Consider the following 14,268-nt stretch of genomic DNA (forward strand, 5'->3'; position numbering starts at 1 on the left):
ATTTTTCGACAGTTTATGAGTGGTTTTCATGTCTGTTACAATATTTGCATTTTATCTGTAGGCTGTGCAGTGCTTGATTTCGACAGTTGCAGAGTGTTTTACATGCATTATTTTGACTGTTTAGTCGTTTCCGTCTGTGCACATTATTGTACTGCATTATTTTCGTGATTCACGAGTAGTTTGCAGGTCTGTAGACTATTTACTGTGACCTCAAGCACGCAAGGGTTAGTGTTTTTTACCAGTATGATAAAAAAATACATGAAATCTGTCCCTAAATAAAATGTATGCATTATTTCGATTGTTTATAATTACTGAGCTTTTCTGCACATCAGTGTATCACTATTTCGGTAATTTACGAATTGTTTGCCTGCCTGTATGCTGTGTATTTTGACCCCAAGCACGTCAGGGCGAGTATTTTCTATCAGTGTAATAAATATACTATGTCAAATCCGTCCCTAAATAAATTGCTCGAAAATAAAGAAGCATACTCCTTCCTCTTTTCAGCAGCCCATCACAGGCGAGTCACTTTCCCGCCATTTTCCCCTCCAGACCTCCATCTTGGATTATGTCACGGGAGTGATGACAGTGCCCTCTGGTGGCAGTACTGTGCACTATATCAGTAGGACTCTGGACCTCATGGTGGACACAATGGATGGCGCTATTGCCTCAAATTGTTTAAATAAACACTGCATGCAAAATAAAGACATACGTCCATCATATCCAGCACAGGCTGAGTGCTTTTCCCACCAATTCCTAGGAAAATGTGGCTGTCAGATGACATAGGTTAGTGGAGGTAGCCCAAGTTACTTATTTTCCAGCCATTTTCTTAGGTTATTGTGTTGCATTGGTCTAATTTGAACTTCCCACTATTTTCTGGGGAGGGAGTTGGGAGGGGGGGATAGGAGGGGGACAGGAGGGGGAGGGGAGGAGATTAGGTTAGGAGAGGTAGCTCAATTAACCCTTTTTTACCACGAAGATTTGAACTTTCTTCCACGACGTCTTAGCAACATTCATGTATCTATCGCCACTTTCTTGGATCCGCCATTTTGAATAAGTTTTGTAAGAGTGGAGAGTGAGGTGGTACACACTTTGTTCCACTACTTCTGTATTGAGGCTACCTCACTACAGTGCTTTTTCCCCTAAAATCTGGGATAAAGCTGATGACATTTCCTTGTCAGTTCATAATTTGTGTCATTAGCGAATTTTATCATCCATTTCGCCCTAAAATTTAAGTCCATTTCGGAAAGTCATTTTTATTATCTTCATTGCTGCTTCGATATATAGGTCAGACATTAGAGTAGAAGCACTGTATTCTCCCATACGTCCTTTCTTATTCGAGTCCTTCATTTTTGCCCTTCAATGCTTAATGTTCTTTCTTGCTTGTCGTGCTTATCGTTTATTACTTATATTTTCCCATAGTGAACCCCTATTTTTCTCAGGATTCCAAATTTTCTTAACCACACCATTCTGTGGAATGAATTTTCTCTGAAATTATCTTTATTCTTCCTCCAATATGAAGCTTAACGTCAGAACTGACTTTCCCAAAAGCCAAATAATCGCCTGTGTCTCAAGTCTCAAAGATTCTATACAGTAACTTGAGTAATTATTTTGTTGGCACTTCCCCAATCACTTTATAAATCTCTGTAGAAATGTTTTCTGTGCTTTCTGCTTTATTTGATCATACCTCTTCCTAAGCTTTCTTCAATAGTTCTGGATCGCTGTGTCCTCCAGATCGAAACATATTTCTTCTTCTAACTCGACACCAAATGTATCCTCCCCCTCGTGGAAGTCCTTTATGTACTCTTTCCACTTAACTATTTTCTCTCGTCTACTCTTAACAATAGGATTATTTTCGCAGACCTGTTGTTATCGGTTTCGCTTTTAAATTCTCGGATAGTTATTTCAATTTTCTCTACTTCAGATCCATCTTTCCGTTGACTATTTCTTTTTCGATAACTTCGCATCTTCCCTGGAATTATTTTACTTTAGATTCCTTTCACGTCTTATTGATTCCATTTCTAGGTAAATTACGTTGTTGTATTCACTTCTTTTCCTCAGATTTTTATATTTCTTTCTCTCGTCAACCAACTGACGTGTGCTCTGAAGCCGGGAGTGAGAGGGAGAAGTCGATAACACAACAAGTCAAAGCGCATCAGGACCTTCGAACACGCATTCTTCTATTGAGGACCCGAATCAGGAATCATTGAAAAAAGTTTCTGTGGTCCTAAATCGCTCCTCAAACATATTCCCAGTTACATGACGAATGTGACGTTTCCATTTCAAACGTGTCAATCAGAGCCGTTTCACTGAACTCACATTTTGACGCATTTCGTGTACGTATATCGCTGATTTTGTTGTTGCTCGTTATCTATAGAGTAGACCAGCAGCCTCTGGAGAACTAATGGGCCGACTTGTCCGTTTATTTGTTTATTCTGAGGGAAAGAGCAATCTGATGGCCACTGTTTTGTCCGGACTTACGGCATCACTCTGTGTTCACTCTGTGTTCACCACTATGGGCCTGTAGTTTGTTCAAGTCTGCCTAGAATTAAATCAAGTAGAGAGTGGAGGAAACTATAATATCTTGCAGTGTTTACTAAGTTAAGATCTGTGCCTAAAGATTACATATAAGCATTCCGAATTACTATCCAGTGACTATTTTACAGATTTTTTAAGAAATGTCAGCGACTGTATGTCTTTGATGTGGCTTCACTCAACATCTACCGCGTTCATTCTCTGCTTGGGTCACATACAACAGATAAACAACTGCATGAGTGCGAGCATCAGCTAACGTAATTTTTCCCCCCATCAGTCACTTTTTATGTCTCTACACCGAGGCTGTATCCACCATCAGTGAATTTCACCACCTTAACGTAATTCGGTAATCAACTACAATCCAATTTGTGGTAAGGTCTTATGGGAGCAAACTGCTGAGGTCATTGGTCCCTAAGCTTACACACTACTTAATCTAACGTAAACCAACTTACGCTAAGGACGACACACACATCCACGCCCGAGCGAGGACTCCAACCTCCGATGGAGTGAGCCGCGCAGACCGTGACAAGACGCCCAGCCCGCGTGGCTACCTTGCGCGGTGCAACTACAATTAAATGCGCTAGATTGCGCCATGACAAGTGTGTACTGAATGTGTTCCAAATTTTTTTTGTAATTAATCCTTTGGTTTTCTATCAGTAAATCTTCGCCATTCATGATGAAAGGAACGTGTCTAATTACATAAATGATCTTGTTAGCTCCCTTACCGTTACCCACTTCACCCTCTGCATTTAATGCCGAAAGATCAGTGTGCATGCAGTATCAAAGCACACTTAAGGAAAGTAGACAGTGAAAAGGGGAATGTCCTATACGATAGACTCTAGTGTGGGTTAGGATACGTTGTCTTCTGTCATGCTCGTTTAAATTCTCGTTATCCGCTGTGCCAGATCTTAGTTCATTTCAGTTATTGGGTTGTACCCCTTGTGGTATAAATAAGTCATTCAAAGAAGAATGCTAATGAGTGAACATCACGTATCTGGAAGCGTGTTTTCTCAACAATCTTTGCACAAGAACTTAAACCCTCGTTAAGAATCCGTGCTTAGGTTCTTTCTATTACCAACGGTATGCGTTAAATTTCTAAAAAGCACCTTTCACAAACCGAGTACGCCCTCGAAACTATTACGAGTTCTCACTTTTTTTCATCTAAGAGCCAGAGCAAAAGGCATACATACCTAATTACTTCACAGAGACTTGATTAAAGAAAAAAAACAAATTTAAATTCTAAACCAATACCTGACAGTTCACCTTTCAGTACCCCATCCTCTACCGCTGTAAAATAAACGTTTGTATCGTGTCATAATTAAGCATTACACGGCAGTGATAAGCAGGATAACAATAAAGGCTAACAACAGGTTTCGTACGTTCATGATGCGTAAAAGCAGCAATACAAAATGTTTGACCAACATTATGAAGAAATAAACGTACTTTTAACTGAAACATAGCTGACATAAAGCTGAGAACAATATAAGTCATTCACTTCTGTTATAAATGAGTTACATTAGTGCATTGCATGACTTCTGTTCATTTCACACATTATAGATACAATTGAAATTTTATATCCAATATATTCCTCCTACCTTGCAAGGATCTTCTCTCCCACAGTTCTGCGGATTTTAGTGAACGGACAGATGGTAACTGCTGGGAAAGGTATGCGGTAAAGAGGATAATTAGTCATTTCTATGGTTGTCGAAGTCGGGCTGTCTTCATATTCGGTCCAAATGTTATAAACGAACAAGGCGCAGAACGCCGAACAGCAGAAAATAACAGCCACCCAATACAGCCTGAAACAGTGAAACAAGGGCTTCTCGAGAACATTGTAGATTCGCAGCTTTATATCCGTTATTCTTCACTTTTCAGACACAGAACTGTCGCGTAGGAAGATCTAGAAAAAGAAAGCAGAGATTAATTAATTGTGGTACAAAGAGCTACACTCCAACCACTAGTGGTGAGATGCGGAAAGCCTGTTCAGAGGACATTCGACTAACGCTGTCTTCAACTTTATGACCTCCTTACACATGTTATTGATCATTGTGCGACGGATGTTCTAATCTCCAATGTTATTTGACTTTCCTCTCAGTCCATTGGTAGACAACATTCAGAAACACTGTGACCCGACACTTGCAGTGTCATGGCTGTGATTGTTCTTCGAGTTTTAAACATGTGAGAATATAATCCATTTTTGAAATTCAAACTTTCTGTTGGGTCTCAATGAAATCTGAACAGTTGTTGGTCGTGTTTGGCCACTGTACACAATGAAAACACAAATACAGTTAGAAAAATAACTTAGGTACACGATAGTTTATATTTCTTATTTGAGGGTGGCTTAGCTATGGAAAAGTTCAAGAACAATTAAGGAATCTAGAAATCTACGCTGAGTATAAAAGAATTTTATTTGCTTCTTATGAGCTACACAACGCACATAAAATTGACACAGAGTAGAGTTCTCTAAAATCTCGATATAAATTACACAAAATTACGCTAACGTGTGTGTGTGTGTGTGTGTGTGTGTGTGTGTGTGTGTGTGTGTGTGTGTGTGCGTGGGTGGTGGAGAGGGGGTGGGAGAGGACGAAATTTTATGGGAGACTGTATGGGCAAAATGGATCCGCGCAACCCACGAATTTAAAGTTAACGAGACGCAAAGGAACCAAAAATTATACTCAAATAGGAATCACAAGCTGAATAGCAAACTAAACATGTTTAACCTACCCAGAATGTGGATCACGGTGCTATAGTTGTGACACTTACAAGCTTCGGTGTACTAGTCGCCACTAGACGGAGGCCGGGAGTTGTCTAGCTCAGCAAGTTTTCTCTCCGCCCCAACAGCTTTTTTGTTTAGAATAAAGTAATTAAAAAACCTCCACACTGATTCAATAGCTCAATGATGCTACCAATGTGATGAACGACAAAGTCGCTTACTTTCCGAAAACACAGGGGAACATGGCATAAACTGCCCACTCTTGGCGTACAAAACGTGCATTAACAAACAAGAGGTTGGTACTGCCCTGGAGCAGAGTCCCACAGCCTGGTCAATCTTTTCACACAAAGAACAGTAATAGGGCCCTTTCGTTTGACGTGATACATCAAAATTTTTGAGTGAAAGCAACCGACTTTCTCCTTCTGATCCTTCAAGGTCCATACAGAAAAGGCAAAAATGTCACAGTCAGTTACTATCTGAGGACGGAAATCGCTGCACAGAAGTCCCTGCCCTCTGCGCAGACAGATGCTATATCTAGCCGACAAAAGCACGGAGTGGGCCACGGTCACACCTCGCGAAACTGCTCAACTCCCCGCGGGTGTTCGACGCTCTTGTAGACTCACTGACAGCCTTCTTCCGACAAACAGGAACTAGACCACACTGGCAGTGTACCTTCCCAGGAATAAAAAAAAAAAATGGTTCAAATGGCTCTGAGCACTATGGGACTTAACTTATGAGGCCATCAGTCCCCTAGAACTTAGAACTACTTAAACATAACTAAACTAAGGACAACACACACATCTTTGCCCGAGGTAGGATTCGAACCTGCGACCGTAGCGGTCGCGTAGTTCCAGACTGCAGCGCCTAGAGCCGCTCGGCCACTACGGCCGGCCTAGGAATAAAAGACACAGATCTTTCCTCATAAGGAGGAAGAAAAATGAAACAATAACGCGTAGCGCAATGTGACAGCGATGTCAAAAAAACCGAGAACTGGATCGATTGAGATGAAAGCAATGTAGGTGCAATGACATCAAAAGACAAAAAACGTTCAACGTGAAGAAAATGCAGTGGCAATCGGAAATCTGTACAAGACCAGGATTTGAAACTTTCATTGTCATTAAAGTTTCTCCCTACAATTTCTGGTCACCGCTGCCAAAGGCGAATGTCGGATGAAAATCACAAAGTTCTCAAATTCGCAGAACCATGGCTCACCCTCCAACAAAGGATATACGTGTGGAAAGATCGGCGACAGTGATCATTTGAATCACATATAGCTGTACTTAGATGTCTTTTAACGGTTAGGTCGACAGCCCATGTTGATAAACATACGAAGGTTCGTATCCTGGTATGGAATCTATTTTCAATTGTCACTGCACATTCATAATCTATCAGTCCGTTCTCTACTAAAGTAACACGTCGTGTCATCTTCTGTTTCATTAAACTTACGTCTAAACGTCTCAGCTTCTCATGTGCTACACACTTATATTTTGTAATAACTAAAAGTCTCAGCATTTCCTGATAACGGTACATGGATCAGCACCATTTGTGAACAACCCTGAAGTCCATCAGCGTTATGTGACATATATGTGTGTCACGAACAGAATCACTCTTAACCCACGACCATCCATTATTTCGAATAGCAAGGTTTTCTCATACTCTATAAAGTTAATCTGATCCTTCGACATCATCCATATGTTAATAGGTATGGATACTATATCTTAGTTTGGAGCACAAAACGTGATTCTGTCTCATAGTCAAGAACCAAAACAAATTTTTAAATGAAAGAAATTAAAGTCAAATCATTAACAACAACTTATTACTTCATATTTCATTTGTTTGTGATCTAATACTCTGATATAATGATCTTCACAGGTTTCACAATTATAAATCAAACTCAGCTATCGTATCATACAATATGTCTTTAGCTTGACCTCGGAATAGTCGATACAGGCGTAACTGTTGCATAACAGTAGTAGAATAGTTTATCGTGCATAGGAGTGTTTAACATTGTCACATGTAATTAGTGTAACATGCTACGTCTTTACATCCTCATGATATTGTCCTAAATTTAGAGATGATTTCTTCTTCCTTCTGGACTTTAATTCCTGTCGTCACTAGTTCAGAATTCTCATTACTGGATTTGGGAACTTTTGCGGCAGAAGAAAGAAGAAAATCTGAAAATGGAATTGCAAAGCTTCGCTGTAGATATAGTGGGGGTCGGCGAAGTGAAATGCAAAGAAGATAAGGGTTTCAGTATATAAGAATATGGGATAACATCAACAGCAATTTCGCTTTAATGTATACTTCGGATTGCATATATTATTCAGTAATGTTTATGCTGTGAATATTTTTATTAATGTTATTTAATTCAGTGAGCTATATGTCAATACATTACTAGTATTTTTTATGTGTTGTATGTAGACACGCTGGAATAGTTAAGGGTGTAACATTATCTGCAAGAGTATCGACCGATAGGCTTCTGTAATGTCTTTGGACGCTCCTCTGCGCGGAATAGTTGTTGGAGAGGCAGTCATTGCTTTTGCGTTACTAGAATGTTTCTGGCTCAATCGTAAAATGTAGTTCAGTCAAAGTGTGATGAGATGTGTGTGTGCTTATGATGGTACTGAAATGTTCGTCGTTATGGTGCGATGAGATGATTTTGTATGGACAGACAGTATTTAGAATTATGTGGGTACAACTTCAAGAGCTTAACTGACAACAAAATATACTGTGTGGCCAATGCTGTACATTTTAAATCGACGCCATGAAGAGCCTGTACAATTTATTGCTGCATAACTTTATCCGCAGAAACCCAAAGAAGATTCAGCACAAATTAAAGTCTAACCAATCTACTGTACGAGTTTGTACAGGCATTCCGGCGTTTAGAACTGGTTGTGAGCAAATTATAGTTTTTCGTTGTGGTAGTAATTGTTCCTCCCCCCATGAACCATGGACCTTGCCGTTGGTGGGGAGGCTTGCGTGCCTCAGCGATACAGATGGCCGTACCGTAGGTGCAACCACAACGGAGGGGTATCTGTTGAGAGGCCAGACAAACGTGTGGTTCCTGAAGAGGGGCAGCAGCCTTTTCAGTAGTTGCAGGGGCAACAGTCTGGATGATTGACTGATCTGGCCTTGCAACATTAACCAAAACGGCCTTGCTGTGCTGGTACTGCGAACGGCTGAAAGCAAGGGGAAACTACAGCCGTAATTTTTCCCGAGGACATGCAGCTTTACTGTATGATTAAATGATGATGGCATCCTCTTGGGTAAAATATTCCGGAGGTAAAATAGTCCCCCATTCGGATCTCCGGGCGGGGACTACTCAGGAGGATGTCGTTATCAGGAGAAAGAAAACTGGCGTTCTACGGATCGGAGCGTGGAATCTCAGATCCCTTAATCGGGCAGGTAGGTTAGAAAATTTAAAAAGGGAAATGGATAGGTTAAAGTTAGATATAGTGGGAATTAGTGAAGTTCGGTGGCAGGAGGAACAAGACTTCTGGTCAGGTGACTACAGGGTTATAAACACAAAATCAAATAGGGGTAATGCAGGAGTAGGTTTAATAATGAATAGGAAAATAGGAATGCGGGTAAGCTACTACAAACAGCATAGTGAACGCATTATTGTGGCCAAGATAGATACGAAGCCCACACCTACTACAGTAGTACAAGTTTATATGCCAACTAGCTCTGCAGATGATGAAGAAATTGAAGAAATGTACGATGAAATAAAAGAAATTATTCAGATAGTGAAGGGAGACGAAAATTTAATAGTAATGGGTGACTGGAATTCGAGTGTAGGAAAAGGGAGAGAAGGAAACATAGTAGGTGAATATGGATTGGGGCTAAGAAATGAAAGAGGAAGCCGCCTAGTAGAATTTTGCACAGAGCACAACTTAATCATAGCTAACACTTGGTTTAAGAATCATGAAAGAAGGTTGTATACGTGGAAGAACCCTGGAGGTACTAAAAGGTATCAGATAGATTATATAATGGTAAGACAGAGATTTAGGAACCAGGTTTTAAGTTGTAAGACATTTCCAGGGGCAGATGTGGACTCTGACCACAATCTATTGGTTATGACCTGTAGATTAAAACTGAAGAAACTGCAAAAATGTGGGAAATTAAGGAGATGGGACCTGGATAAACTGAAAGAACCAGAGGTTGTACAGAGTTTCAGAGAGAGCATAAGGGAACAATTGACAGGAATAGGGGAAAGAAATACAGTAGAAGAAGAATGGGTAGCTCTGAGGGATGTAGTAGTGAAGGCAGCAGAGGATAAAGTAGGTACAAAGACGAGGGCTGCTAGAAATCCTTGGGTAACAGAAGAAATATTGAATTTAATTGATGAAAGGAGAAAATATAAAAATGCAGTAAATGAAGCAGGCAAAAAGGAATACAAACGTCTCAAAAATGAGATCGACAGGAAGTGCAAAATTGCTAAACAGGGATGGCTAGAGGACAAATGTAAGGATGTAGAAGCTTATCTCACTAGGGGTAAGATAGATACTGCCTACAGGAAAATTAAAGAGACCTTTGGAGAGAAGAGAACCACGTGTATGAATATCAAGAGCTCAGATGGCAGCCCAGTTCTAAGCAAAGAAGGGAAGGCAGAAAGGTGGAAGGAGTATATAGAAGGTTTATACAAGGGCGATGTACTTGAGGACAATATTATGGAAATAGAAGAGGATGTAGATGAAGACGAAATGGGAGATACGATACTGCGTGAAGAGTTTGACAGAGCAGTGAAAGACCTGAGTCGAAACAAGGCCCCCGGAGTAGACAACATTCCATTAGAACTACTGACGGCCTTGGGAGAGCCAGTCATGACAAAACTCTACCAGCTGGTGAGCAAGATGTATGAGACAGGCGAAATACCCTCAGACTTCAAGAAGAATATAATAATTCCAATCCCAAAGAAAGCAGGTGCTGACAGATGTGAAAATTACCGAACTATCAGTTTAATAAGCCACGGCTGCAAAATACTAACGCGAATTCTTTACAGACGAATGGAAAAACTGGTAGATGCAGACCTCGGGGAGGATCAGTTTGGATTCCGTCGAAATGTTGGAACACGTGAGGCAATACTGACCTTACGACTTATCTTAGAAGAAAGATTAAGAAAAGGCAAACCTACGTTTCTAGCATTTGTAGACTTAGAGAAAGCTTTTGACAATGTTGACTGGAATACTCTTTTACAAATTCTAAAGGTGGCAGGGGTAAAATACAGGGAGCGAAAGGCTGTTCATAATTTGTACAGAAACCAGATGGCAGTAATAAGAGTCGAGGGGCATGAAAGGGAAGCAGTGGTTGGGAAAGGAGTGAGACAGGGTTGTAGCCTCTCCCCGATGTTATTCAATCTGTATATTGAGCAAGCAGTAAAGGAAACAAAAGAAAAATTTGGAGTAGGTATTAAAATTCATGGAGACGAAGTAAAAACTTTGAGGTTCGCCGATGACATTGTAATTCTGTCAGAGATGGCAAAGGACTTGGAAGAGCAGTTGAACGGAATGGAGAGTGTCTTGAAAGGAGGATATAAGATGAACATTAACAAAAGCAAAACGAGGATAATGGAATGTAGTCAAATTAAATCGGGTGATGCTGAGGGAATTAGTTTAGGAAATGAGACACTTAAAGTAGTAAAGGAGTTTTGCTATTTAGGAAGTAAAATAACTGATGATGGTCGAAGTAGAGAGGATATAAAATGTAGACTGGCAATGGCAAGGAAAGCGTTTCTGAAGAAGAGAAATTTGTTATCATCGAATATAGATTTATGTATCAGGAAGTCGTTTCTGAAAGTATTTGTTTGGAGTGTAGCCATGTATGGAAGTGAAACATGGACGATAACTAGTTTGGACAAGAAGAGAATAGAAGCTTTCGAAATGTGGTGCTACAGAAGAATACTGAAGATAAGGTGGATAGATCACGTAACTAATGAGGAGGTATTGAATAGGATTGGGGAGAAGAGAAGTTTGTGGCACAACTTGACTAGAAGAAGGGATCGGTTGGTAGGACATGTTTTGAGGCATCAAGGGATCACAAATTTAGCATTGGAGGGCAGCGTGGAGGGTAAAAATCGTAGAGGGAGACCGAGAGATGAGTACACTAAGCAGATTCAGAAGGATGTAGGTTGCAGTAGGTACTGGGAGATGAAGCAGCTTGCACAGGATAGAGTAGCATGGAGAGCTGCATCAAACCAGTCTCAGGACTGAAGACAACAACAACAACAATAATTGTTCTTCTCCAGCCCGAACATTGTCCGTGACAGGGTCCTCCCTTTCCTTAAGTGAAATTCCGAGTTGTATTAAGAGGCAGAAGCTTACCCACATCAGTTAACGATAATCTAATAACATTTGTTTTTGCGATTGGTTTGAAACAGTCGAAACATTGTCAATGCTTTATGGTAACTGCTCACAACTGAACAACAGTTGAATAATAATGACAGTGTGATCAACTTTTTGTGAAACCAAAAGGTAATAACCTTAATTCCTTTGAAAGACTGTTTAAAAAGTATTTTCAAAAGTAAAAGGTCATACTCAGATTAAATGATTTTAACTATCGTCAGTAATATCACGTGTCCAATGACAGCTTTCAAGCTTGGTTTTACTAAACATTGCTTTTCAGTTTGAAAGAGCATTACTTCCAATTGTCAAAACACGAATGTCAGTTTTTTATTTTAGATTATTTGTTACTGATTAACGAAACTAACTGCTCAAGCATTGCAGCGAGCATTACACTATAGATATTGCTAAAATCACTACACCAAAAAAATGTATTCCATCATTGCTCGATTTTCGAAGCTAATATATAAGAGCAAATACAAATGTATTCCGGTACAGGTATACTGAAGACAGCCAATATTAAGCATTAAGGTGAGTAACGTCGTAATATTTTGCTGGACGCGGCCCAATTGTTATAGAGAATTTAATGGGTAGCGCTAGAGCCTTGAGTAGCTCTTCTGTTTAACAGACAGAAAAGAAACTCATCTTTTCCTGCAATATTTCCATTTCATAGCTGTGTCAAAGATTGTGAGAAGTTGAGTAGTGTCATATGGTAATAACAAACCGAGGTGAGTTATGCTGCTACTGTCATTATTCCAATATTTCATTACACTAGAGTTGCTCACGCAGCGAGCTGATGATCGTAGTTTGTTTCAGCTAACTGTGCATATTAGTGAAAAGGAAATCAGAACAAATGACTACTGAAATTTCAAATCGACCATATATCACTTAACCGAGATCTTGTTTATCGTTGTAGATAGAAAAGCGGGTTAAGGACGAATCGCCGCCCGTGGTGGCCGTGCGGTTCTAGGCGATACAGTCCGGAACCGCGGGACTGCTACGGTCGCAGGTGCGAATCCTGCCTCGGGCATGGATGTGTGTGATGTCCTTAGCTTAGTTAGGTTTAAGTAGTTCTAAGTTCTAGGGGACTGATGACCTAAGATGTTAAGTCCCATAGTGCTCAGAGCCATTTGGACGAATCGGCTGTAACACATGTAACGTTACTACACGATAATTTTACTTCGGAGAGATGCCTTATTCCATACTGCAGAGATCCTTAGGAAAACGTGTCATTACAGACAAAATGTAGTTTATACGTGGTTTACGGTGACAGGGCAGTGTAATTTGATTACCATTGTTCTGAAATTGATGAAAGCCCGATTTGAAATTTTCAGGTGTAAGACAAATTTCAGTAAGCACTAGCATAGAAGGTTGAATTCAGTAAAGAAGGTGGAATAAGAAACACAATATCACGTTCTGAGTACAGAGTTGTTTGACAATAAATTAGATATCAAAATGGAAACAAAGACTATGGCGGATATAAACAACGTAGTAATGAAGCAGGAAGATTTTAATGACATTATGGAAAATGTAAATGAAAATTACATGGGATACGACAGTATTTTGGACGAAAGTGTAACAGAAGTGAAGCCAGTAGTGGGGCAGGAAATCAAATTGGGTGCAGATCGTATGGATGTGGTAACAGAAATGGTTAAATCAATGAAACCTTGTTTAACTGCCATGAGAAATGAAACTGATGAACCACATAAATCTTTGAGCCCCAATTTGAAGAAGTCAGATCAATTTTTGAGCACTGACTTAAATAATTTGAGAACTGAGTTACGAAATTCTAATCAATCTTTGAATAGTAAAATTCACACATCTATTCAGTCTATGAAATGGACAAGAAAATTGGAGATGAAAGGGAAACCCTTAATATTTGTTTACCAATGAAATAAAGAATATGAAGTCAAGTACGCAACAGCAATTGAGTGGCTTTATCGAAGAGAATAGCAAGTATGTGGTGTCCAAAGTAAATCAAAATGTAGATATAAATATGAAGAATGTCAGTAAACAGATGTTGATCTAAAGAGAGGAAGGTTAAGCAGATCAGAGGTAAAGCAGTCTGCAACTCCTTTGCATGAAAAAATGGATATGGTTAAACAAGAATCGGGATCTCAATTATAGGGAGCTGTAAACGTGAGTAACACAGAAACAAACAAAGTTCAGGAATGTGTGGAAAACCTAGAGAGTACCAGAAGTTTTACTGTAAGCCAAGAGATAGGAGGATCATGTCAGAATCAGATAGGTAGTGATCTCGACAATTTTTATGCAAAAGGCAGAAGTCATTCGGCTGTGTTCATGGATAAGTCTAGGCCATTAATACCAAAAGAACTTCTGGAGGAAAGCCGCGTGAGAACTGCCACAACAAGGTTGAGTGGAGATGCAAGTACCTGGGCTGTTCGCGCCTCAGGAGGTTGCGAAACGCTCTATGAATTTTTGAAAATGTTTGGAAAAGAATACTGGTCAGCAGATAAGCAAGAGGAATTCGAGTATGAAAACCTATTGCAAGGACCTGTGTAAAAAGTCGGAATACCTGAAGAGCAAATGAGTGGAAAATGACTGCTGGACATACTGAGCGACAGACTACCACGAAATGTCCGAAGTTATCTTGTGGGGGACTGTGATAAAATCTCTATGACGAAAACAACGCTTCATATCGGTAAAGGGGCGTAGTTCTGCAAA

The 14,268-nt window shown here is 40.0% G+C and overlaps 1 protein-coding gene across 1 annotated transcript in view; it reads right to left on the bottom strand.

Moving 5' to 3' along the window:
- LOC126267796 (sodium channel protein Nach-like) overlaps positions 1-14,268 on the bottom strand; it is a 96,713-nt gene that overhangs the window by 65,013 nt on the left and 17,432 nt on the right. The window contains exon 2 of the mRNA XM_049973100.1: positions 4,128-4,331. Coding sequence (XP_049829057.1) covers positions 4,128-4,331 — 204 coding nt within the window. The remainder of the gene's footprint in view (positions 1-4,127; positions 4,332-14,268) is intronic.

This window comes from Schistocerca gregaria, chromosome 4 (genome assembly GCF_023897955.1).
Source record: "Schistocerca gregaria isolate iqSchGreg1 chromosome 4, iqSchGreg1.2, whole genome shotgun sequence".
Taxonomy (NCBI): Eukaryota; Metazoa; Arthropoda; class Insecta; order Orthoptera; family Acrididae; genus Schistocerca; species Schistocerca gregaria.